Source organism: Scyliorhinus canicula, chromosome 14 (genome assembly GCF_902713615.1).
Source record: "Scyliorhinus canicula chromosome 14, sScyCan1.1, whole genome shotgun sequence".
Lineage (NCBI taxonomy): Eukaryota > Metazoa > Chordata > Chondrichthyes > Carcharhiniformes > Scyliorhinidae > Scyliorhinus > Scyliorhinus canicula.
Genome location: NC_052159.1, coordinates 35679301 through 35704204, shown reverse-complemented (window position 1 = coordinate 35704204; position 24904 = coordinate 35679301). Strand labels below are relative to the sequence as shown.

The 24904-nt window shown below is 41.8% G+C and overlaps 1 protein-coding gene across 3 annotated transcripts in view; it reads left to right on the top strand.

Moving 5' to 3' along the window:
- ufm1 (ubiquitin-fold modifier 1) overlaps window positions 1-24904 on the top strand; it is a 54178-nt gene that overhangs the window by 5861 nt on the left and 23413 nt on the right. For 2 of the 3 annotated variants that reach the window (XM_038818371.1, XM_038818372.1), the window contains exons 2-5: window positions 989-1045; window positions 2754-2811; window positions 21511-21550; window positions 22284-22316. In XM_038818371.1, the coding sequence (XP_038674299.1) occupies window positions 989-1045; window positions 2754-2811; window positions 21511-21550; window positions 22284-22316 (188 nt within the window). Of the gene's footprint in view, window positions 1-988; window positions 1046-2753; window positions 2812-21510; window positions 21551-22283; window positions 22317-22413; window positions 22441-24904 lie in introns of all 3 variants that reach the window. The other variant, XM_038818373.1, reaches the window with a different exon arrangement.

The window sequence follows — 24904 nt, the reverse complement described above, 5'->3', positions numbered from 1 at the left end:
GAAAGTCAGTATGCAGGTACAACATATAAAAGGCAAATGCAATTTTAGTGTTTATTACAAAAGAGCTGGCATGTGAAAGAAGAAAAATTTTGTTTCAATTGTATTGGGTGTTGGTGAGACCACATCTGGAGTATTGTGTCCAGTTTTGGTCTCCTTATTTGAGGGAGGATATGGTGGCATTGGAGGCAGTTCAAAGGAGGTTCACCAGATTGATTTCGGGGATGGAAGGATTGACATATAATCATCTTTATTGTCACAAGTAGGCTTACATTAACACTGCAATGAAGTTACTGTGAAAAGCCCCTAGTCGCCACATTCTGGCGCCTGTTCGGGTACACGGAGGGAGAACATATGAGGAGAGATTAAACAATTTGTGCATATACTTGCTGGAGTTTCGAAGAATGAATGGGGATCTGATCGAGGTATACAAAATTGATTGATAAAGTAAATGTAGACCGAATGTTTCCCCTTGTGGGGCAGTTTAGAATGAGAGGTCACGGATATAGGTTGAGAGGCGGTAGATTTAAAACTGAGATGAGGAGGAACTACTTCTCGCAGAGGGTGCTGAATTTATGGAACTCGCTGCACCATAGTGTAGTGGAGTCTGAATCATTAAATAGTTCCAAGAAGGAGATAGTATATTTCTGATTAAAAATGGGTATCGGGAACAGACAGGGAGGTAGACCGAGAAGCAATCAACCATGATCTGATTGAAGGGCTGAATTGCCCACTTCCTAATTGCTCCTAATTCCTATGTTCCGATAATGTTATTAGCAGTAGTGTCAATGTTGGTCTTTGTGTAGAAAGGGAATGGGTTTAAATAGTGATAGGAAAGCACTGATATTAGTAGCTTAACATAGATAACTCATTTTAGTTAACAGTAACATTAACAATAATATGAATAATAAATAACCTGAGCAGTGTAATTTAATAATGTGACTTACAGCAGCTGGTGAAGCAAGGCTAATTCTGTACTGATTTTCCTTAGGTCAAAAGTCACATTTAAAATCACGCTGACATCGGATCCAAAGTTGCCCTACAAAGTGTAAGTGAGTGCGGCTGAGAATAGTCAATGGGAGCTACTATTCCAAAACCTTGGTGCACTTTTCATCCCCTTAGTGAATGCTTGTTGATCCATCACTGATTAATATGGGCAGCACAGTGGTTAGCATTGCTGCCTCACAGCACCAAGGACCTGGGTTTAATTCCGGCTTTGGGCGACTGTGGAGTTTGCACTTTTTCCCCGTGTCTGCATGTGTTTCCCCGTGTCTGCGTGTGTTTCCCCTGGGTGCTCCAATTTCCTTCCACAGTCCAATGATGTGCCGGTTTGGCGGATTGGCCATGCTAAATTGCCCCTTACTATCCAGGGATGTGCAGGTTAGTTCGGGTTATGGGGATGGGGTGGAGGAGTGGTTTTTCAGAGGGTCGGTGCAGACTCGATGGGCTGGACAGCCTCATTTTGTACTGTTTTGTATTTCTATGGCTCTATGATGTTTTGGAGCTGTTTTAATGTTTCATATTTTTAAGTTCCTATTTTTTTTATAAATATAAACGTTTGGCTTTTAAAGTATTTATGTTGGTAATTGTGCTGTGGGAATGTTTTTGTTTTGAACATGTCAACACAGTATCATGCTTTGGGGCAAACGTTTAATCTAAAAGCACTGTTTGTATTTGAGTAAGAGCGTTAAAGTATTGGGTGGGCCATTGTGTCTGTTTGCTTTCCATGTGTTGGATTAAGTGTTCAAGCAATATGCTATTATAGTGGTTGTAATGTATGCAACAAAGACATTTAATTCCAATTTGAGTACATTATAACCTTGTACACTGGCAAGACTATGTTTAGTGCAATTTCCACCTGTGGTATTTATAAACACTCAGAAATTATTAATAAAGAACAGTTTTACGATTTTCTGACTCATACCCTACATAGAACATCTCCGTTTCCTCCCAGTCCCCACCACCACACCTTCGATTTTAGCCATTCTGCTTTCAGAATTGTCAGAGAACTTTAGTTACAGGTAATTCCAGAACTTTGCCCTCACCTTAGAAAGAGAGCGTTCCAGAGCTGATCCTATTTATGGTAGAAAAGAAGAAATAATAGGGCTATGAAACAGCTTAAAAATGTGGGAACTGTAAATGTAACATTATTTTGTTTGGATTGTGAGTGTGAAACTGGCTGATATGGGATGTGAGTGACTCACGGCTTATGGTAAACATTTTTGGGAGGAGCAGCTGTCTTTGGACCTCTGGTTCCCAAAGCTTTCCACAGCTGAGCTTTATTCTGACTTCAGGTCTTTGTCTGTTTTAAACTAATATATAGAGATTGATTGATCTTTTACCAATAACTCTGTTACAGTGTTTCAAATCTGACTACAAAAACCGGAGTAGTCCTAAAACAGGACATTTTTTTTAGAATGTGCCACCCATCAATTTTAATTAGGTAAAATAAAAAAGACCTTAGCTGGACAATTTAGCTGGGCATTGCACTGATTCCTTGTGGCGGTGGACTAGTTATCCTAGTTATCCTATTTGCTGCTTGCGAGCTGGTCTCTGAGCAACCTTTGATGCCACCTGAAATCTGGCATGGCCTGGGTCCTGAGATTGCTGGTTTAGAGGCATTGTGCCTACAGTGTAAACCTTTCCTCTCATCCATTTCCATCCAGAAACTGTGTCAATCCAGGTATTTGAAAAATAAATTGAATTTCAGTCATGCTCTAGTAGTAAGACAGTACTAATGATTGATTGTATTTCAGATTGAGTGTACCGGAGGTCACGCCTTTCACGGCGGTTTTGAAATTTGCAGCCGAAGAGGTAAGCAAATCAGCGTGCGTGATAAAATGATACAACTGTGCAGCTCAAAAGGAGGCCTTTCGGGTCACCATGCCTGAGCCAGCTCTTTATAAGAATTCAACACTCCTGCTCTTTCTCCATAGTCTCCACATTTTCCTTTCAGATTATCATTTGACAGATAATATTGAATCTGCTTTCGTTACCAATTCAGACACGACAACTATGGATTGTCAGATTCCTGTTGTGGTTTATTTACAGACAGAGGACACTATTCAATCCCTTTTGTATACTGATCAATTTTGAATTGGAGAAGCACAAGTTTCCATCACATTTAATTTCTTAATATAAATGTGCTCTCTAGGCCACTGTGGTATTATACCTGCATTTGTGATTGTTTCTATTAACCTAAATATTTAACTACTCTATAATTGTATAACCTTTAGGAATTCCTTCTCTTTCACCCCCCTTCTGCACCCCCATATTTCATGTGTCTTCTACCCTGAAAGGAATAGCTGTTGCTCATAATTTAAATATTTAAATTGGAATACAGTGCAAGTCTGTTATCTTACAAAGTGAAATGTTACGATATTATGTCCTGAATTGCATAGTATGGCTCTTGTGAAACGTAGTTTGTTGTTGCATTACATTTTAGAATGACCGTGTGAGGTCAGTTAATACAATGTTTTTGCATGTTACTCTTTCATATGTCAGTCTTGGTTTTGAATACTCCCCAAATAGATGAGCTGGAAATTTTCCATGGTTGTAAGGTTCCAGGATGAAAAGAGTTTCTGCAACTCTCGTGCGGTCCTGGATAGGATACAAGATGTAACTTGTCATCTGATGAGGGAGTTCCACCCTTCCGCCCTCATCTCCAACTCCTTCAGTTACTTGTTGTCTTTTTGTTTTATCCCTACCAGTGTTCCTCTGGACATTACTCTAATTTCTTCTAAGCTCCAAATTTGCTGTGCTATAGGTCGTCATTTCACAGACTATTATGGTCATATTCAAAATTCATTATCTACACCATTAGCCTTGACTGATTCTCACCTGAGCCATAGGTCATGGTTCAAGCACTCTTATCAAAAACTGGTTGTAGTACTGAGAGAATGCTGCATTGTTAGGGGTGCTGTTTTTCAGGCAAAATCTTAAAACAAGGTCCCACTTTCCCCACTTTGTTTGAAGAAGAGCAGGGGGAGTTTTGTAATGTCTTAGCCAATGTTTATCCTTCAAGAAACACCATGATAAAAGATTATCTAATTAATTTCATTGAGTTTTCAGAAAGCTTTTGAAAGTCCCACATTCACCCTGAAGTGTACAAAATTAAAGCACATGGCATGGATTAAGAATTGGTCAGTAGTCAGGACAAAGTATGAATAAATGGGTCTTTTTTCAGAATCACAGGAGGTGACTAGTGGGGTCCTGCATGGATCAGTGCTTGGGCTCAAGCTATTTACAAGATACATCAATAATTTGGATGAAGAAACCAAATGTAATATTTCCTAGTTTGCTGACGACATAAAACCTGCTGGAACTGAGGAGGGTGTTGATAGGCTTCCAGGTGTGTTTTCGACATTTAGACAAGTTGAGTGAGTGGTCAAATACATGGCAGATGCATTATAAAGCGGATAAGTGTGAAGTCAGCCACATCAGTAGGAAAAACAGAATGGCTGAGTATTATTTAAATGGTGATAGATTGGGAAATGTTAATGCACAGAGACCTGCGTGTCCTTGTACACCAGTCGCTGCTAAGCAGTTAAGAAGGCAAATGGTATGTTGGCCTTCATTGCAAGAGGATTAGAGTACAGGAGCAAAGAATCTTACTGCAGCTGTTATGGGTCTTTGGGACCCCACACCTGGAGTAGTGTGTGTAATTTTTGTCTCCTTGCCAAAGAAAGGATATACTTGTCATGGAGGGAGTGTAGCAAAGGTTCACCAGACTGATTCCTCGGATGACAGGATTGTGGAATGAGGAGAGATTGGGTTGACTCGGCCTGTGTTCACTGGAGTTTAGAAGAATGAGAAGGGATCTCATTGAAATGTATAAAATTCTGACAAGGTTGAATCGACTGGATGCAAGAGTGTTATTATCTCTGGCTAGGGCCAGGAGTCTAGAACACTGGATCACAGGTGTAAAACAAGGGGTCACAGTCTCAAGATACAGGATAGGTCATTAAGAACTGAGATGAGGTGAAACTTCTTCATTCCAAGGGTTCTGAAACTGGGGAATTCTCTACCACTGAAGGTTGTGGAGGCCAATTCACTGAATATTCACTTGAGAAGGAAATAGATTTCTAGACTCTAAAAGTATCAAGTGGTATGGGGAGAGCACAGGAGTATGATGTTGAGATGCATAGAAACATAGAAAATAGCAGCAGGAGGAGGCCATTCAGCCCTTCAAGCCTGCTCGGCCATTCGTTCTAATCATTTTTTTTTTCATTTAGAGTACCCAATTCTTTTTCCAAAATTTAGCATGGCTCCACCTATCCTGCACATCTTTGGGTTGTGGGGGTGAGACCTGAGCAGCCACGGGGAGAATGTGTAAACTCCACACGGACAGTGACCCGGGGCCGGGATCAAACCCAGGTCCTCGGCGCCATGAGGCAGCAATGCTAACCACTGTGCCACCATGCCACCTCCATTGATTATAATAATGGCTGATCATCCCAGCTCAATAGCCTGATCCAGCCTCCCTCCTCCCCCTGTGCTAGGACCTCAGCTATTCACAATATATATTCATGATTTAGATGAGGGAACAAATGTCATATCTCCAAATATGCAGATGATACCAAGTTGAGCTGTGAGGCGGATGCAGAGATCCTTCAGTGTGATTTGGACAAGTTGAGTGGGCAAATAAATGGCAGGTGCCGTACAATTTGTAGAAATGCGAGGTTATCCACTTTGGTAGCAAAAATGAAACGGCAGATTATTATCTGAATGACCATAAATTACGAGGGGGGGGATGTGCAATGAGACCTGTGTGTTCTTGTACACCAGTCGCTGAGGGTATGCATGCAGGTACAGCAGGCAGTAAAGAAGGAAAATTATATGCTGACCTTCATTGCGAGAGGATTTGATTACGGGAGCAGGGATGCCATGTTTCAATTATACAGGGCCTTTGTGAGGCGGCACCTGGAATATTGTGTGCAGTTTTGGTCTCCTTTTATGAATAAAGGTGTTCTAGCTCTAGTGGAAGTGCAGCGAATGTTTGCCAGACTGATTCCTGGGATAGAAGGGCTGGCGTATGAGGAGAGATGGAATCGGTTAGAATTGAATTCGATGGAGTTCAGAAGAATGGGGGAGGATCTCGTAGAAACCTATAAAGTTCTTAACAGGCCTAGACAGGGTAGATGCAGGAGGGATATGCCTGATGGTGGGTGTGTCCAGAACCAGGGGTCACAGCCTGACGATAGAGGGTAGACTATTTAGGACAAAGGTGAGGAGAAATTTCTTCACCCAGAGAATGGGCAGTACGGTAGCATAAGTGGCTAGCACTGTGTCTTCACAGCGCCAGGATCCCAGGTTCGATTCCCCGCTGGGTCACTGTCTATGCGGAGTCTGCACGTTTTCCCCGTGTCTGTGTGGGTTTCCTCTGGGTGCTCCGGTTTCCTCCCACAGTCCAAATACGTGCAGAATTGGCCATGCTAAATTACCCTTGGTGTACAAAAAGGTTAGGAGGGATTATTGGGTTATGGGGATAGGGTGGAAGTGAGGGCTTAAGTGGGTCAGTGCAGACTCGATGGGCCGAGTGGCCTCCTTCTGTACTGTATGTTCTAACGGTGAGCCTGTGGAATTCGTCACCACAGGAAGCAGTTGAGGCCAAAACATTGTATGTTTTCAAGAAGCAGTTAGATATAGCACTTTAGGGGATTGAAGTTTACAGGGGGAAAGCGATATCAGGTTATTAAGTTGGATGATCAGCCATGATAATGAATGGCAGAGCAGGCTCGAATGGCCTCCTCCTACTCCTATTTTCTGTTTCTATGTTTTGGCCTCAACTGCTTTCTGTGGTAGCGAATTGCACAGCCATGATCAGATTGAATGGTTGAACAGGCATGAAGGACCAAATGGCCAAATCCTGCCCCTATTTTCTCTTTTATATTTCCTCCACGGAGGGAATCATCCTCGCAGCATCTAACCTGGAATAGGTCATTAAGAACTGAGATGAGGTGAAACTTCTTCATTCCAAGGGTTCTGAAAATGGGGAATTCTCTCCCACTGAAGGTTGTGGAGGGCAATTCACTGAATAAACCTGAGAAGGAAATAGATTTCTAGACTCTAAAAGTATCAAGGGATATAGGGAGAGCACAGGAGTATGATGTTGAGATGCATAGAAACATAGAAAATAGGAGTCAAGTCCCCACAAGACCTTATATATTTCAATAAGACCACCTCTCATCCTACTAAACAAACAGATATAGGTCCAGCCTGCTCAACCTTTCCTCATAATCCCTTTAACACAGGAATTAGTCGAGCGAACCTTTTCTGAACTTCTAATGCAATGATATCCTTCCTTCTGTATGGAGATAAAACCGCACACGGTACTGCACTGAGCAGTTTCACCATGTCCCTGTACAGCTGTCGCATCACTTCCCTACTTTTATATTCCATCCCCCTTGCAATAGATATAGATATAGAATATAGAACAGTATAGCACAGAACAGGCCCTTCGGCCCTCGATGTTGTGCCGAGCAATGATCACCCTACTCAAACCCACGTACCCCCCCCCCCCCCCCCCCCCCCCCTCTCCCTTAACCTTACTTTTTAGGACACTACGGGCAATTTAGCATGGCCAATCCACCTAACCCCGCACATCTTTGGACTGTGGGAGGAAACCGGAGCACCCGGAGGAAACCCACGCACACACGAGGAGGACGTGCAGACTCCGCACAGACAGTGACCCAGCCGGGAATCGAACCTGGGACCCTGGTTCCCACATTCTATTTGGTTTCCTAATTACTTGTACTAAATTTTTGTGATTCGTGTACCAGGACAGCCAGATCCTTCTGTAGCATAGAGTTGCAAAACCTCTCTTCATTTAAATGATTTTCTTCCTGACAAGCGGACAAGTTCACATTTTTCCACATTAATCTCTGCCAACTCACTTAACCTATCTTTGTCCCCTGGCAGATTCTTGTCATTTCATCTTGATATTCATGTGGTTTTGAATAGAAGCCACAGTTGTTTCCTTCAGGCTGTTTTAATTTAAAAAAAAAAAATCAAATTACAGATTATTAAATCTAATTTTGCATAAGTGAATGGAAAGGTGAATATTCTGTCTGACAATAGTGAGTCTTCTGTTCCAGAAAGGTGATTATTCAAAGGACTGCAGTTTTTACTGCTGGGAGGAGGACTGAGCAAAATTATAACTTCTAATAATTCCAAAATCTTAGACTTTGAAATATACAAGTGCTTTATGAGTAACTTAATCGCTCTTCCAAATTTCAAAGAATTGGGTAATTTGTGAGTCAGTGGGCCATAACTTCCTTGGAGTGGCAATCAGCATTGGATTGTTACCCTGTACTAACTTACCTATGCTAAAATTCTTAAGTACCTATCTCGACCGACCTTCCTGACTCCAGCCGGATAAGATTTGGGACCCCGGCTCCAGCGTCAGTGTGAAAGTGGGGTAATGTCCCCCTTGTTTTTACAGAATTAGCCATGAAGCAGGTGAATTTAAATATCATTCAAAATAACAAACCCAAGAAGAATGTAGAATGTATAAGGCAAATTCGGTGGGGGGGGGGGGGGGGGGGGGGGGCATTATGGGGGATGGCCTTGAACATAGATTCATAAGAATACAGTGCTGAAGGAATCTTTCGGCCCATCGAGTCTGCAGCAACCCTCCAAAAGAGCACTTTGCCCGGGTCCACTCCCCCGTCCTATCACCGTATCTCCCAGTGGGTAGCACTGTTGTTTCACATCTCCTTGGTCCCACTTTCGATTCCCGGCTCGGGTCATGGTCTGTGCTGAGTCTGCATGTTCTTCCCCTGTTTGCATGGGTTTCCGTCGGGTGCTCCAGTTTCCTCCCACAAGTCCCGAAAGACGTGCTGTTGGGTAATTTGAACATTCTGAATTCTTCCCTCTGTGTACCCGAACAGGCGCTGGAATGTGGCAACTAGGGGATTTTCACAGTAACTTCATTGCAGTGTTAATGTAAGGCTACTTGTGACAATAAAGATTATTAAATTATTATTAATGAATCCCTGGACACTAAGGGGCAATTTAGCATGGCAATCCACCTAACCTGCACATCTTTGGACTACGGGAGGCACCCGGAGGAAACCCTCAAAGACACAGGGAGAGCATGTAAAATCCACAGGCAGAAATTGAACCCAGGTCCCTGGTGCTGTGAGGCAGAAATACTAACCACTATGTTGCCTGTGGGTAGGGTGTCTGGGATTCAGGAAGGGGATGGAGATGTCAGCTATTTGGGAAAGCAGGGCATTCAGGAAGGGGGTTGTGAGGGGGTTTAGTAAGGACACTGGGAATCCACACTTGAGTAAAATAAAGAAACATAGTTTTATTTACACACTGTATGTATAAGCACACTATATATGGGGCAGCACGGTAGCACAAGTGGATAGCACTGTGGCTTCACAGCTCCAGGGTCCCAGGTTCGATTCCCTGCTGGGCCACTGTCTGTGCGGAGTCTACACGCTCTCCCCGTGTCTGCGTGGGTTTCCTCCGGGTGCTGCGGTTTCCTCCCACAGTCCAAAGACGTGCAGGTTAGGTGGATTGGCCATGCTAAATTGCCCTTGGCGACCAAAAAGGTTAGATGGGGTCATTGGGTTATGGGGATAGGGTGGAAGTGAGGGCTTAAGTGGGTCGGTGCAGACTCGATGGGCCAGATGGCCTCCTTCTGCACTGTATGTTCAATGTATATACACTGCCTGGTAGACCTATGCCGGATTCCTGTTCTCGTGGGTGCCATGCTGGCTGACCTTTAATACATAGGTTAATAGAGATTCCCAGTCCCTAGCAGGAGAGTTCGAGCTACGTAAGGACCACGGGGAAAATAATAATTCCCCCCCCCCCACCCCACCCCCCAGGTCCCATGCTGGCTATAACAGGGGTTGGGTATTCGAGTGATGAGGGGTTTGACATCAGTGCTGGGGGCTTAGAGTGTCGGACATTGAGGAGGGTGGGCAGGTGAGGTATCGGGAGGGGGCAGGGGGTCGGCTAATTGGGGAGGGAAGTGAGCATATGGTCGGATATTTGTAGGTGGTGGAGGAGGTCGTTTGGGACATTCGGGGGAGGGTGATGGAAGGTAGGGCCTGCGCCACAGGGTGATGTTCAGGGTGGGAGGAGGGGGAGGTGTGGGGAAGGGGTTGTGTCAAGTCTGGGGACAGTGGGGACTGGGTCTTGGGGATAGGACTGGGTTGACAGTTGGGCCCGGAGGGTATGGAGTCCCATTCAGCAGTCAGGTTATGTGGTGCAGCTGGGAGGAATCCCGTGTGGGCAGGGAACATAGAACATAGAACAGTACAGCACAGAACAGGCCCTTCGGCCCTCAATGTTGTGCCGAGCCATGATCACCCTACTCAAACTAACGTATCCACCCTATACCCGTAACCCAACAACCCCCCCCCTTAACCTTACTTTTATTAGGACACTACGGGCAATTTAGCATAGCCAATCCACCTAACCCGCACATCTTTGGACTGTGGGAGGAAACCGGAGCACCCGGAGGAAACCCACGCACACAGGGGGAGGACGTGCAGACTCCACACAGACAGTGACCCAGCCGGGAATCGAACCTGGGACCCTGGAGCTGTGAAGGTTCTGGAGTGTGGGAGGTGTTTCCTTTGGGACTCACAAATTACCCTATTTTGGCCTGGGTGTTTAAAATGGCTATACTGAAATTTAAAGTGGTTTTATTTCTTCTAATACTTCATGACAACCATCCAAAATTAGTGATTTAAATTGCTTTGTCAGGTCTCCCAGCATAGCACAATTGTCCAGGGGAAGTTAGCAGTTCTGAACAATTGCTGGGTAAACCCATACCTGGAAACGTCCTAGACGGATTCCCCAAAGCATCTTTGGTGTACCCCCCAAATCTGACACTGGGAGCCAGGAAATTATGAGCCATTATTCTTCTTTTAAATGTTATGACCAACTTTGAGTTGAAATTGTTGAGGTGGCTTTAGTCTGAACTGTATGGTCAATTTGTAAAAGAACTTGATGTTTTCGGGTAGCATTGCTACAACATGTGGGATTTATACACTAAGAATATTTACTTGCAAATTGTGAATTTATAGGTATGTGCTAAAAACATGTAATCAGTAGTCCCTTCTCTCATAAATCTTTCTCACTTGGATTACTATTTACCTAGTTACTGTGACATACTACAGCTGCGATCTTGTTTAAATTCATGTCTGAATAAGCAGTGTATTTATTTTTAAACATGTACACTTTAAGTAGTACATAAATGTAATGGTTAATAAAAATATCCATCATATGCATTGGACATATGGGGTCATGTGCTCTCAAAATTATTAATGGATACAGTATAATTTAATTGCAGAAGATATTGGTTTAGTGTTCAAAGAACAGAACTTGAGCTTCAAAAACAAATGGCCAATAGTAAGGATTCATTTTTTGTTAATGGTGTCTTGATTTTGTCCCTTGGAATTATTTTACCGTGAGTGTGCACAACCTGATTAACTGGTCTCGAGAAAAAGGTTAAGTGGTTTGCCAGCTTGACGACTGATTCGGGATTAATTTGAGTTTTTACTTATCTGCGATGGTGCAGGCTTATTTCAAGCTGACAGCAGTGACCTTATCAAAAAATAATGTAGTCAGACCTGGATTAAATTCTATTTTTGCTGGTTGGGTACAATATTTGTATAGTGGCATAATAAGCTTCTTTGACAGCAAATATCTTACGCTAAACAAATGGGTTTGTCCTGGAATCCGTGTGTACACCAGGAATGCTCTTGGTAGAAGGAAAATCTTTCGGTTTGTGTGAATTTGGTTGGCTTTTTCCTTTCCACTCGCGGAGAATTAAATTTATTTTTGGAGATTTGAAGATTTGTCTTCTAATACTAACCTCCAGTCTGCTGTGGTGCAATATTGCAAACACAAGTTCAGAGGCTTCTCACTTCACAGATTATTTGAAGCAAAAACTGCAGTGAGGGTACCCATTGCATCTTGATTGGGAAAAATAATCTATGTAAAATCCATCAAAACCTAAACATGAGAAATTGTGTTCACATTAGAATTTCAGTAATTGTTGCAAAATAATTATTGAACTTCTCCACTTTTCCATCAATGTTTCTGAAGTAAACTGTTCATCTGGTGATTGATTTCCACTTTGTGGATTTTCGAATTAGTTAACGAGCTTCAATGTATTTTTATAATGAAGTATTCAGTTTATAATTTGTGCAGATTATATATTGCGTTTACATAGATTGCAAAGTCAAGCCGGTTCGTCTCAAATGTTCTAAACATTAAATACCTGGAAGTATGTGGCCTGTTTTCTAACTGGCTGAGAACCAATGGAGAGAGTCACAACACACTCACTTGCAACATATCAGATTGTTCACATCTGGAGCAATTGATTTTTACCCACAAATGTTGTGGAATGTCAAAATCCACCACAGATCGAGTACCTCAATTCCTGCTGCAACAGACATTTTTTTCCCCCCATGCCACAGCAAACGTTAACCCTACCTGATCCAAAATGAAAATGTGGCAAAGATGGTAGAACCCTCCCAGGAAGAACAAAAGGCCCTTGAATAACCCAATGCGGGAGAATATTATTGTACCTGGGATCAAGCAATACACCTGACCATACAAGCCATATAACGATACAGCCACGATCTTATTGAGTGGTCAAACAGGCTGGGAGGGGGCCAATTGGCCTCTTCTTTCATTTGCACGTATAGGTGTGCACACATTGATCTCATGGAAAATTTAGATACATCAGCTTTGTAATAGTTCAGAATTTTACACTTTTTTTCAAAATCAATTAATTATTATTCAAAAGCAATCGCAATTAAAACTTTGTTTCCCTTTTTATCAAATTTGCAAGGAAGACAATAACTTGCAATCTTATAGTGCCTTTTCATGCGGTTCCACACCACATTACAGCCGTTGAAGTGTAACACTAAGGCGCTGGACTAGTAACCAGAATCGTGCTCTAGGGACCTAGGTTCCGATCCCACCAAATTTTTAATTCAATAAAAATCTGTAATTAAAAGTCTAAAAGATGACCATGAATCCATTGTCGATAGTTGTAAAACTCCATCAAGTTCACATCAGGTTCACTATTGCCCTCTAGAGAAGGAAATCTGTCGTCCTTTCTGGTCTGGCTCACATCTGACTCCAGATCCATAGCAATGTGAATGACTCTTAAATGCACTCAGGGATGGGCAATAAATGCTGGTCCAGCTAGCGATGCCACACCCCATGAACGAATAAAAAAAAAAAAGGTTGTCCATCATATCCATTCAAATGTGCATCCCAAGGGTTTAAGGGAGTGGAGATGAGTGCGGTACCGAGGGGAATGGTCTGGGTGAGAAGGATAATGGTTTTATTGGGTACTGGGGCAGCAAAGGTGGAAATGGGGATATGGTTGAGCAGAACGGTAGTTGCAGAAATGTCACAAATGGAGGGCCAAAGACTAGACAAATGGGAAGGCAGTTGTAAGTTATGGGAGAGGTTTTTATTCCAGGGGGCGGGGGGTGGGGTGTATACAGAATGAAGTAGGGTTTGGAGGAAGCAATGGGATGTGGGTGGTGTGTAACGCAAGAAAGTGATCAGACAGGATCTTAGCTGTGATATAATGGGAGTAACAAGACCATGCGAGATGGCGAGGTCAAGGGTTGGGGAGTTTATATAAAGCGTGAAATTGAGGATAGGAGAGCATTAGACTTGGAAGGGACAACATGATGACTTTAAATCACCTAGAATGAGATGCCGCTTGCTACAGATGCAGGCGGGTGAAAGCATTGAACAAAGCTCTGAGAAAACTGGTGTGGTACATGGGGGTGGTTGGTAGAGAATCTACATTAAAAATTGGCAGAGAGGTGGGAAGAAGTTGGGATGTTTAAAAGAAGAGGTGATTGAAGAGTAGGGGGTCAGACTAAATTGAAATTTGGTTTCAAGAGTAACACCCCAACTAAGACGGTCTGGAAGTGGTCAACAATGTAATCAGGCAGGTAGGGTTGAGTTAGAGGGAAGATGTCATCGCCACTCGGCCAGGTTCCCATCAGGGCCATGATCTGGAAGCAATCATTAACAAGAGGCTCTTGAATTGCAAAGCGCTTGGTTCTTGGATGAACAAAATATTCCGGAGTGGTGATGTGGAGAGGAGCAGTATCTGGACCACTAGTACAGTCAACAGGGTCAGCACTATGGAAAGCTGAGCTTGGCAGGAGGCAAGTGGCGAGATCAGCCTCCTTGAAGAACAAGAAGGATAAGTCAGTTGGGGTTGCTGTCCGTGAGGGTGCAGCAATGGGTGGAGAAGCAAAGTGCAAGAGATGGAAAATTTTAGGAATATTGGATTCTAAGTATTGGGAAATTAAAGGGTTAAAAGCCTGGGGTTAGTGTGTTTGGCTGCAGTGGTCATGTTTTATTAAAAAATAATCCTGTTTTACAGGGCCTAGGAGCTTTTAAGATGAAGTTGACCAGAGGAATGTGTTTTTCAGTCTGGGCTAATGCACTGTGGTTTGTTTGGGAAAGTCCCTGGAGAGTTAAATTTGTTTTTCAGCTTGGGGAGATGCTGTCATTGTTATGTGGAGCTAAACGATTCAGAGAGATACTTTTGCGAAAGCTTTTGAAGAGTTGAAGTCTGATCTGTCTGAACCAGCGTTTTAAAGACTCCCAGCCAGTGTTTGAAGTGGTTCTAACAGGAGTCAAAAAAATGTTCTGTAAAGCAAGTATTTATCTTTGCCATGATTGTTCGTTGCTCTTGTGTTGGCAGTTTGCATGTCTGACATCCCAGTGGTAAATGAACTGGATTCTTCAGGTCAACATTGGGAAGATTTCAGCCACGATCTTTGGCTCACACCACAAACATCACACCCTCACCATTAATTTCATTCCTCCCCCGACCAGATTGAGCCAAACTGTTTACAGTTTCAGTGGCCTATTTGACCTTTGAGCTCATTTATCAAGAGCAAACTTTTTGGAGACATTGAATTTTCCCTTCCTGGTTGAAAGAGTGTACTTTTTTTGTTACTCTGACTTTTTTTGTTTGCCGTGTATTTTCCTTTTTGTTTCTTGCCACCACCCTGCAAAATATCTTTGCCAAAAACTGTTCCTCCGCTTAGTTCCACAGAATGTGGCGAGGAGGTGATCTGCAGTGAGAACATTTTGCTTCTTCTTATTATCTGTGTCCCTCTGCAGCATCTGCTAGGACTGTTGCAACTGCTGACTACTTTATAATATTGATTCTAACACAGCACGTTTGTTCAGTTTTTTATCTTTGTAAAATGGTTTAAAGTTCACTCACAGCTTGTGTCACGAATCCTAAATATTGAACAACAGATGGTCCCACTGGTCTAAACCTTTATATTGATTTTTTGTTTTAAGTTGCTTGCCAAATTTGATGAGAAGCTCATGGACATCTTCGCCACAGGATTTAGCCCAATTGTTCAACTGCCTCTGCTGCATCACTTGGTTTTTGGATGGGCTGAAATGTTTTGAAGGATGGGAGACCGACTGGGACAGTTTTGGAATAGTAGACAAATGACTTAATGAGGGTTTCAGCAACTCATTGGCTGAATTACGGTTGAAAGCAAGTGATGCTACAGAGGTGGAAATAGGAGACTTAGTGATGGTGCGAATATTTGTAATGTTGCCTTCTCTTGGGCCCATCCTGCCCCCATCATGAGTAGGGGCATCATGGGCAGCACAGTAGCATGGTGGTTAGCATCAATGCTTCACAGCTCCAGGGTCCCAGGTTCGATTCCCGGCTGGGTCACTGTCTGTGCGGAGTCTGCACGTCCTCCCCGTGTGTGCGTGGGTTTCCTCCGGGTGCTCCGGTTTCCTCCCTCAGTCCAAAGATGTGCGGGTTAGGTGGATTGGCCATGCTAAATTGCCCGTAGTGTCCTAAAAAGTAAGGTTAAGGTTGGGGCGGGGGGGGGGGGGGGGGGGGGGGCGCGTTGTTGGGTTACAGGTATAGGGTGGATACGTGGGTTTGAGTAGGGTGATCATTGCTCGGCCCAACATCGAGGGCCGAAGGGCCTGTTCTGTGCTGTACTGTTCTAAGGTTTGCAATGTTTGGAGAAATGTATTCAAAAAGTGATTGGAATAAAACATTTTGTTATTGTAACTGAAGGTCTTTTCACTGGTCCTTAAATTGTTGTTTTTTGCTCGTGCACACTTTTTCTAGCCCCACCATTCATATGGTGTTTTTGTATCCTATAGAGATCTGCACCCCTCATTTGTATTTTTAAAAGGTTTCATGGGAAATCAGACCAAATATGTCGTAGAACTCCTACTGTGCAAAAACAGGCCATTTGGCCCACTGTGTCTTCACCAACCCTCTGAAACAGCACTCCACCCAAGATCACTCCACCGCCCTATCATTGGTCTCTGGTATATTAAGCAGCAAATTGTATGAGTTAAGTCACAAACTGCAGAGTTTTGGTTGCCCTCAAGTTTGCAGTTGATAGAATGAGGGAGACCAGGAGTGTTTTGGGAGTATTCCAGTTTGATGTAATGGAAGGCACAAATGAGAGTTTCAGCAGCAGATGAGCAGAGAAGGAGGTGAAGTTGAGTGATGTTATGAAGATGGAAATAGGAGGTTTTAGTGATGACACAAATGAGGTGGGAAGCTCATTTTGGGGGTCGTATATGGTACAAGGGTTGTCAACATACTGGTTTAATCCCAGATCTTTTCAACAAACTGTCTTAATCCCAGACTTTTTAAATGGGCTGGTTTAATCCAAGACTTTTTTAGCATGGTGTCTTTAATCCCAGATCTTTTCACCACGCTATCTTAATCCCAGACCTTTTCAACATGATGTCTTAATCCCAGACCTTTTAAATGTGCTGGTTTAATCCAAGACCTTTTTAGCATGGTGTCTTTAATCCCAGATCTTTTCACTACGCTATCTTAATCCCAGACCTTTTCAACATGATGCCTTCATCCCAGACCTTTAAAGCACACTGTCTTAATCCCAGACCTTTTCAACACGCTATTTTAATCCTAGACCTTTAAAGCACGCTGTCTTAATCCCAGACTTTTTCAGCGCACTGTCTCACCTTTTCAACATGCTGTCTTAATCCCAGATCTCTTCACTGCGCTGTCTTAATCCCAGATCTTTTCACTACGCTGTCTTAAACCATACCTTTTCAGTACGCTGTTTTAATCCCAGGCCTTTTCACCCCGCTGTCTTAATCCCAGACCTTTAAAGCACATTGTCTTGATCCCAGACCTTTTCACCGCGCTGTTTTAATCCCAGACCTTTTCACCGCGCTGTCTTAATCCCAGACCTTTTCATCGCGCTGTCTTAATCCCAGACCTTTTCATCGCGCTGTCTTAATCCCAGACCTTTTCACCGCGCTGTCTTAATCCCAGACCTTTTCTCCGTGCTGTCTTAATCCCAGACCTTTTCTCCGTGCTGTCTTAATCCCAGACCTTTTCTCCGTGCTGTCTTAATCCCAGACCTTTTCTCCGCGCTGTCTTAATCCCAGACCTTTTCTCCGCGCTGTCTTAATCCCAGACCTTTTCATTGCGCTGTCTTAATCCCAGACCTTTTCTCCGCGCTGTCTTAATCCCAGACCTTTTCATTGCGCTGTCTTAATCCCAGACCTTTTCTCCGCGCTGTCTTAATCCCAGACCTTTTCATTGCGCTGTCTTAATCCCAGACCTTTTCACCGCGCTGTCTTAATCCCAGACCTTTTCACCATGCTGTCTTAATCCCAGACCTTTTCTCCGCGCTGTCTTAATCCCAGACCTTTTCTCCGTGCTGTCTTAATCCCAGACTTTTTCTCCGTGCTGTCTTAATCCCAGACCTTTTCTCCGCGCTGTCTTAATCCCAGACCTTTTCTCCGCGCTGTCTTAATCCCAGACCTTTTCATTGCGCTGTCTTAATCCCAGACCTTTTCACCGCGCTGTCTTAATCCCAGACCTTTTCTCCGCGCTGTCTTAATCCCAGACCTTTTCATTGCGCTGTCTTAATCCTAGACCTTTTCATTGCGCTGTCTTAATCCCAGACCTTTTCACCGCGCTGTCTTAATCCCAGACCTTTTCACCATGCTGTCTTAATCCCAGACCTTTTCTCCGCGCTGTCTTAATCCCAGACCTTTTCTCCGTGCTGTCTTAATCCCAGACCTTTTCTCCGCGCTGTCTTAATCCCAGACCTTTTCTCCGCGCTGTCTTAATCCCAGACCTTTTCATTGCGCTGTCTTAATCCTAGACCTTTTCACCGCGCTGTCTTAATCCTAGACCTTTTCACCGCGCTGTCTTAATCCCAGACCTTTTCACCGCGCTGTCTTAATCCCAGACCTTTTCACCGCGCTGTCTTAATCCCAGACCTTTTCACCGCACTGTCTTAATCCCAGACCTTTTCACCGCGCTGTCTTAATCCCAGACCTTTTCACCGCGCTGTCTTAATCCCAGACCTTTTCACCATGCGGTCTTAATCCCAGTTCTTTTCAGCATGCGGGCTTAATCCCAAATGTTTTCCAGAAAGAGGGAACCGAAAACAATTACTTTTATTTTAATGGAATAAATTTTTCATCCTTAGACAGACCTTTCAAACCCATGATCTCTACCATTTAAAATGATACATTACGCAGATACCTGGGAACACCATCACTGGGAGTTCCTCACCAAGATACTCACCATCCTGACTTGGAAATCTGTTGCTGGATCAACATCCTGGAACTATCTCCCTAACAGCGCAGGAAGTATACCTACACCACATGGACTGCAGAGGTTAAAAATGGCAGTTCTGCAAAATCTTCTCGAGGGCAATTGGGGATGGACAATAAATGCTGCCTGCGACACCCACATCCCATGAACAAATAAAAGAAAAAATAAGCAGTCTGATAATTGAACAAGAGTTGAGAGAAGCAGTGGTGAGGTAGAGCTGGGTGTCATCAACATACATGTGCAAACCAAAGCAAATGCAGAAGTATACATTAATCAAGCATGTTAGCAAGACACAAAACAAGCTCTCACCACCAAGAAAATAGATTGGGAAGATTGCATAATATCAAAAAGGTTGGCAAGAAAAACAATTTGAGATCATAAAAAGATAATGAAGAGAAATTTGTAAAAAGATGAAACAAGCAATGTAGCAGAAAAACATCCCACAACAGAAGTTAGTTTTCCAACACCTGCCAAAATGTAGCGGAAGAGTTTTGAAGTATAAAACACTGGCAGTCATTTTATGTTGTGTATATATAATGAAAAGGCTTTACTTTATTCAGGAATGTAGGCATCACTGGCGAGGCCAACATTTATTATTGGCGATTCCTAATTGAACTGAGTGGCTTCCTAACCCATTTCAGAGGGTGGCTAAGAGTCAACAATATTGCTGTGAGTTTGGAGCATAAGGATGGCAGATTTCCTTCTCCAAAGGACATTCATGAACCAAATGGGTTTTTAACAAACCTGTAATAGTTTTCATGAGGCTCGCTTTATATTCCAAGTTTGATTGAATTTAAATTCTACCAGCTGCCATGGTGAGATTTGAACCTCTCTCTCTTCACAGAGCATTAACCACGACCTCTGGATTACTGGTCCAATGACATAACCATGCCACAGCCTGTTCTGATCTACTCTTATCTAGCCTTTTTGACTCATGATCCATTTATTGACACGAGATCTAATTCAACTTGAATCGTGGCAATGAATGTGCATTAAATGTGTCACAAGATCAGTGTGTCATTGTGCTGTCCTCCCTGTAGTGTCCGTCCTTTCTGTTCTGTATCTAGTCCTATATCTGTCAGCATTTCATGAGGTCTTTTCCCATTTTCAGGACATCACTTTCTTGGACTATTAATGTTCAACTTCATAGCGTAGATCTAGCCTATTAACATTCTGCTGCAGGCCCCTTCTCAATATTTCAGTATTAAACTGCAATTAAAGAGTTTGCTTCGTGTATATGTAGATTTCTCCTTTGAATTTTTTGGGTATTGGGGCCTCAAAATTAATTTTGCTTACATATGTTTTATGTAAATTAGGTTTGGGGTGATTGCTCTTGTGGTTTGTAGTAGGTGGAAGTAAATGGATATGAAGTGACAGTTTTATAACTTATTTTCCCACAAGATGAACATTTTGCTCAGTATAACAATTTTGAGATTCAATAGGACCACTTATTGTCAGAGATCCTGGCTGTCTCCAGCTGTTAATCCTGGACAAGGAATTGAATAAAAGATGTGAAGAAGAGAGGAAATATGATGAGAGAAATTTAAAATAAACACATTTTTAGAAGGTCCCCAATTATGTTAAGGGTTTAAATATATTCTGCTTGTCATTTTTAAGTATTTTAAAGTAAATGTGTTAAATTGGAGAGAATAATATAGTTAAAATTGCTGTTAATACAAAAGCCCTTTAGTGTCAGTAACAGTGACATTAATGCAACATTTTGACTCCTACACAAGTCAAGATATATAAACCATTTTAACACTCGCGCCCTTACTCATACCCAGTGTTGTAGAGCAGATTATTCAAAATTATCTCCGCTGACTTCAGTACAGAATGATCATTTATTTTGCCAATGTGTTGGGAGAGCAGTACTTGGAAGAGTATCTCTGAAGCATGGCCCTACTCAACTGAAAAACCATGAGACAGTTATACAGTGAAAGTCACGTAAGCAGTATATCGTTTAAATTCCAACATTGCTTGTTTTAAATTCACTGACAATTTGCAGGGTGTCTGTTGTTCCAATAATTATCTGTCTTCCCTGTCCCCTAGAGGCTCTTCCCAATCACTCCCTGGTGACTGTTGGTGAGGTTGACTGATACTGGCTGGTTGTTTAACTATGTAAGAATTCAGTCAGCTCTGTCAGTGTGTCTCTTACCAGATCAGCAAAGTAAGAAGTCTTACAATACCAGGTTAAAGTCCAATAGATTTATTTGGAATCATCAGCTTTCGGAGCATAGTTCCCTCATCAGGTGAGTCACCGCCTCATCTCACTGAAGACTTTGCAAGCTTGCACCCCAGATGTTTGGTCAGCGATCTCACTTTTGCCTCCGGCTGCCCACTGGGTCAAATGTCAGAGACCTGGCTGCTGCTGCACTCGACAAATGTTTAGAAACTTTAAACCAATTCAGGAGATATGGCTGAACTGCTCTGTCTCCACCACAACATCTGACCAACTGTTTTCCCACTCCACCAATCAGAGCCCGATTGTTCTGTATTTCCTGCTGATAGACTCACTATCATCAAATTCAGAGCTACCAGGCTCTGGGTGGTGCTCCGTCACCCCTCAGTATGCCCCCTCCCCAGTTGGCAAGGGTCGTGCGCTGCAGGACTGCGTGTTTCATTGAAAGTCTGCCTCTGCCAAGTTCTGCTTATATCAGGACTAGCGTGTGATTTTACTCTAATGCAGCAGCGTTAGATCTATTGGCTTTTTTGCTAAACCTATTAATTCACTTGCATCTTCCTAATTATTGTAATAAACCATATTCATTATTTCCCTCTTACACCAATTTTGCATGATCTGAAACCACATTAGAGGAATTCATAATTTCACTGATTTAAATATTTCAAAGTACAGATTTTTATATATTTTCAATGTCTTCCTTTGCTTTCAGTTTAAAGTGCCTGCAGCAAGCAGTGCTATCATAACAAACGGTAAGAAAATAATTAAACATTTTATTACAATAGCATTAAAGATGAATGTTTATATGCCATTTTACTCATCCAAAATCCAGAATAATTAATCAAGAATAATTTCAATATAGTTTAGTGTATGTTCAACATCCTGAAATGTGACAGTACAGCATTTGAAAATTCAGATTGCAACCGAACGTTGATGCCAATATTTTTATTATGGTAGTATTCAATTAGGTATTCAATATACATTACAATAGTGCGGTGCATGAGCAAGATGGCTTTCATGCTTTAAAGATGGACATTGTATTAGAAAATTGCAACATGTCATTGCTTTGAAATACACCAAATAGGAACCTGTTAATGCAAAATATTAAAGCTATTTTTAGAAATGTTTTAATTGCATAAAATATGCCTGTTGAGTTTCTGGATAATCTTGAATATTAAATATAAATACCAGTATGCACACTTGATCTGCTATCTCTAAATATTGTCTTCATGCTTGCTTTCCAGCATTCACCATAGAGCAGGCGAGCAAATGAATGTTTCCAAAAAATACAATTGAGGGTCTTGAAACCAATTTGCTGAATAGCTATCTAAATGTAGCTCTTTTTTATTAATGGCGTGGCAAACTAATTTCAGAGATGTGTGATTTCAATGTGGACACTCCAAATAGTAACTAAATTCTAATTCAATGATAAGTTGCCTTTCTCCTGGAATTATTAGAATTTAAGATGAATTTGTTTCCTTGCAGATGGAATAGGGATCAACCCGGCCCAAACTGCGGGTGAGTAGAATTATTTAAATTGACAATCTTTTTTGAGACATTGTCATTGATTGCACCAATTTTTATAATGGAATGAACTTAATGATTTTTTTTTTAGCAGTTTCCAAACCGTTATATTAATAATGTAAGTATTTATGCCATGAAAATTATAATAGTTGAATGTTTGATACAAGTAGGATCATGAGATCTTTCTAAATATCAAAAATGACTTCACTCTAGAGATACCTTTTTTACAGTATTTTCCAGAGTTGTCAGTTGTACTTTAATATATTTCTAGTGTTATTACTCTATAGATATCAGTAAGTTATAGAATTTTTATGTATTCTATTTGGCCAGTTTAAATTTGAAGTAAACCTGATGTACAAAATGTATTTTGTGTATATGAAACCACTGGTTGCATCTAAAATTAATGACACCATTTTCTCCAGGATCTTTAACATCATCTCAGCAGAGCTGCATTGTGAAGTAAACTGGACTGGTTCAACATAGAATTTAGTGCATGGTATTGTTTTGACACAAGCATTATCAATTTATAAAACCTTGCTCTAACCACTTTCTAACCTGGGGGAATGTAGAGAAAAGCTTGCCATTCTGACTTCCAGTGAATTTTCTGAACTTGTGTCTTGAGTTGGAAATTGGTTTGGGTTGAACCAACTTTTTCCAACATTGGAAATTTAAAGATGACCCTCCTGGACAATATTGTATCATTTTAACTGTGTAACTGTAACCAGTGTACAGATGAAAGTATTGTGAGACTCTTCCAAGTGATCTCACATCTGATACCGGTTTGGTTGTAGTTCTACTTCATTACAGCAATAACAAAATGTGCACAATACTGCATTTGGCTTTGGCTTAAAGTGGAACTTTTGTCTAATCATTGGCATTCAAATTATTAACTCTAGGTCTTTGATAACCAAAAATAATGTAACTAAGCAATCTCTCTGGGCATTGCTCTACCATTCAATTACATCATGGCTGATCTGTACCTGAACTCCATTTACTCACCTTGCTCCATATACTTTTCAATCCAAATCAAAAGGTTGTCTCTTTCCTTATTTCCTAATCAATAATCTGATCGATCTCCGTATTGTAAATTTGAACTGTCCCTGCATCCATATCCTTTTGGAAGAGAACATGATGAATTTCCATTACCCTTTGTATCTGCTGATGGCGTAGTCTGAAGAAAAGTGGCTTAAAATCAACCAGACTATTTGGAAGAGAAGACAAGAAACATGCCTTGTAAAGGGTGTAGGAGTTTGGATCTCTCCTCCCTCTCTCTCTCTCTCTCCTCTCCTCTTTTCTCTCTCTCTCTCAAAAAAGAAGTAGATGTTAGCCCAGTTAATTTTAAATCTGAGATTGATACAATTTCGCTAGCCAAGGGTATTAAGGAACACTGATCCAAAGCGGTTAAATAGAGTTAGCATACATATCAGTCCTAATGAAAACTAAATGGGCTTCAAGGACTTGAATAGCCTAGGTTTCTATGGAAAAGAATGTCCCTGACTTTATTTATCTTTTTAATCGCTTGTTGTATCTGTCTACTAGCATTTAATGATTTGCTTACTTAAAGTCTCATTTTTTTTTGTTACAGTCCATTATAAAGAACATTTAGAAATACATAATATAATCAAGTAGAGTCAGCATGGCTCCATGAAAGGGAAATCGTGCCTGACAAATTTATGAGAATTCGCTTGAAGTGATATCAAGAAGGTTGATAAAGGGGAGCCATAATATACTTGGATTTCTAAGAAGCATTCGATAAAGTACCGCACAAAAGGCTATTTAATAACATAAGAGCCCATGGTGTTGGGGGTAATATATTGACATGGAGAGAAGATTAGCTAACTAATAGGATCCAGAGAGTTGGGATAAGAGGGGCATTTTCAGGATGGCAAATTTGACTATTGGAGTGTCACGTGGATTAGTGCTGGGACCACAATTGTTTTGTGTATATAATAATGACTTGGACAAGGGAAGTGAATGCACTATTGCCAAGTTTGCGGATGATTAAAAAAAGAAATGGGAAGGCAAGTGGTGAAGATGACTTGGAGTCTACAGAGGAATATAAACAGGTTGTGAGTGGGCAAAAACTTGGGAGATAATGTAGGAAAATGTGAAACTATGCACTTTGGTAGGACGAATAAAGGAGCTGAATAGTATTTAAGTTGAGGAAGACTACATAAACAGTGCAGCTTAGGGATTTGGTTGTCCTAGTGCATAAATCACAAAAAGCTAGGATGCAAATTCAAAAGGTAATAGGGAAGGCAAATGTTGGCTTTTGTTTTAAAGGGGCTGGAATATAAAACTAGGGATGTCCTGCTAAAACTATACAACATGCTACTTAGACCTCATCGAGAATATTGCAAATGATTTTGGTCGTCTCATATAAGGAAAGTTACACTGGCATTGGAGGCAGCCAGAGAAGGTTCACTGGGTTGATCCTGGGTATGGAGGGACTTTCTCAAGAGGAAAGGTTGAGTAGGTTGAGTCTGTACTAATTGGAGTTTTAAAGAGTGAGAGGTGACCTTATTGAGACATATAAGATTCTCAAGCTTGACAGGGTAGATGCTGAGAGATAGTTTCCCCTT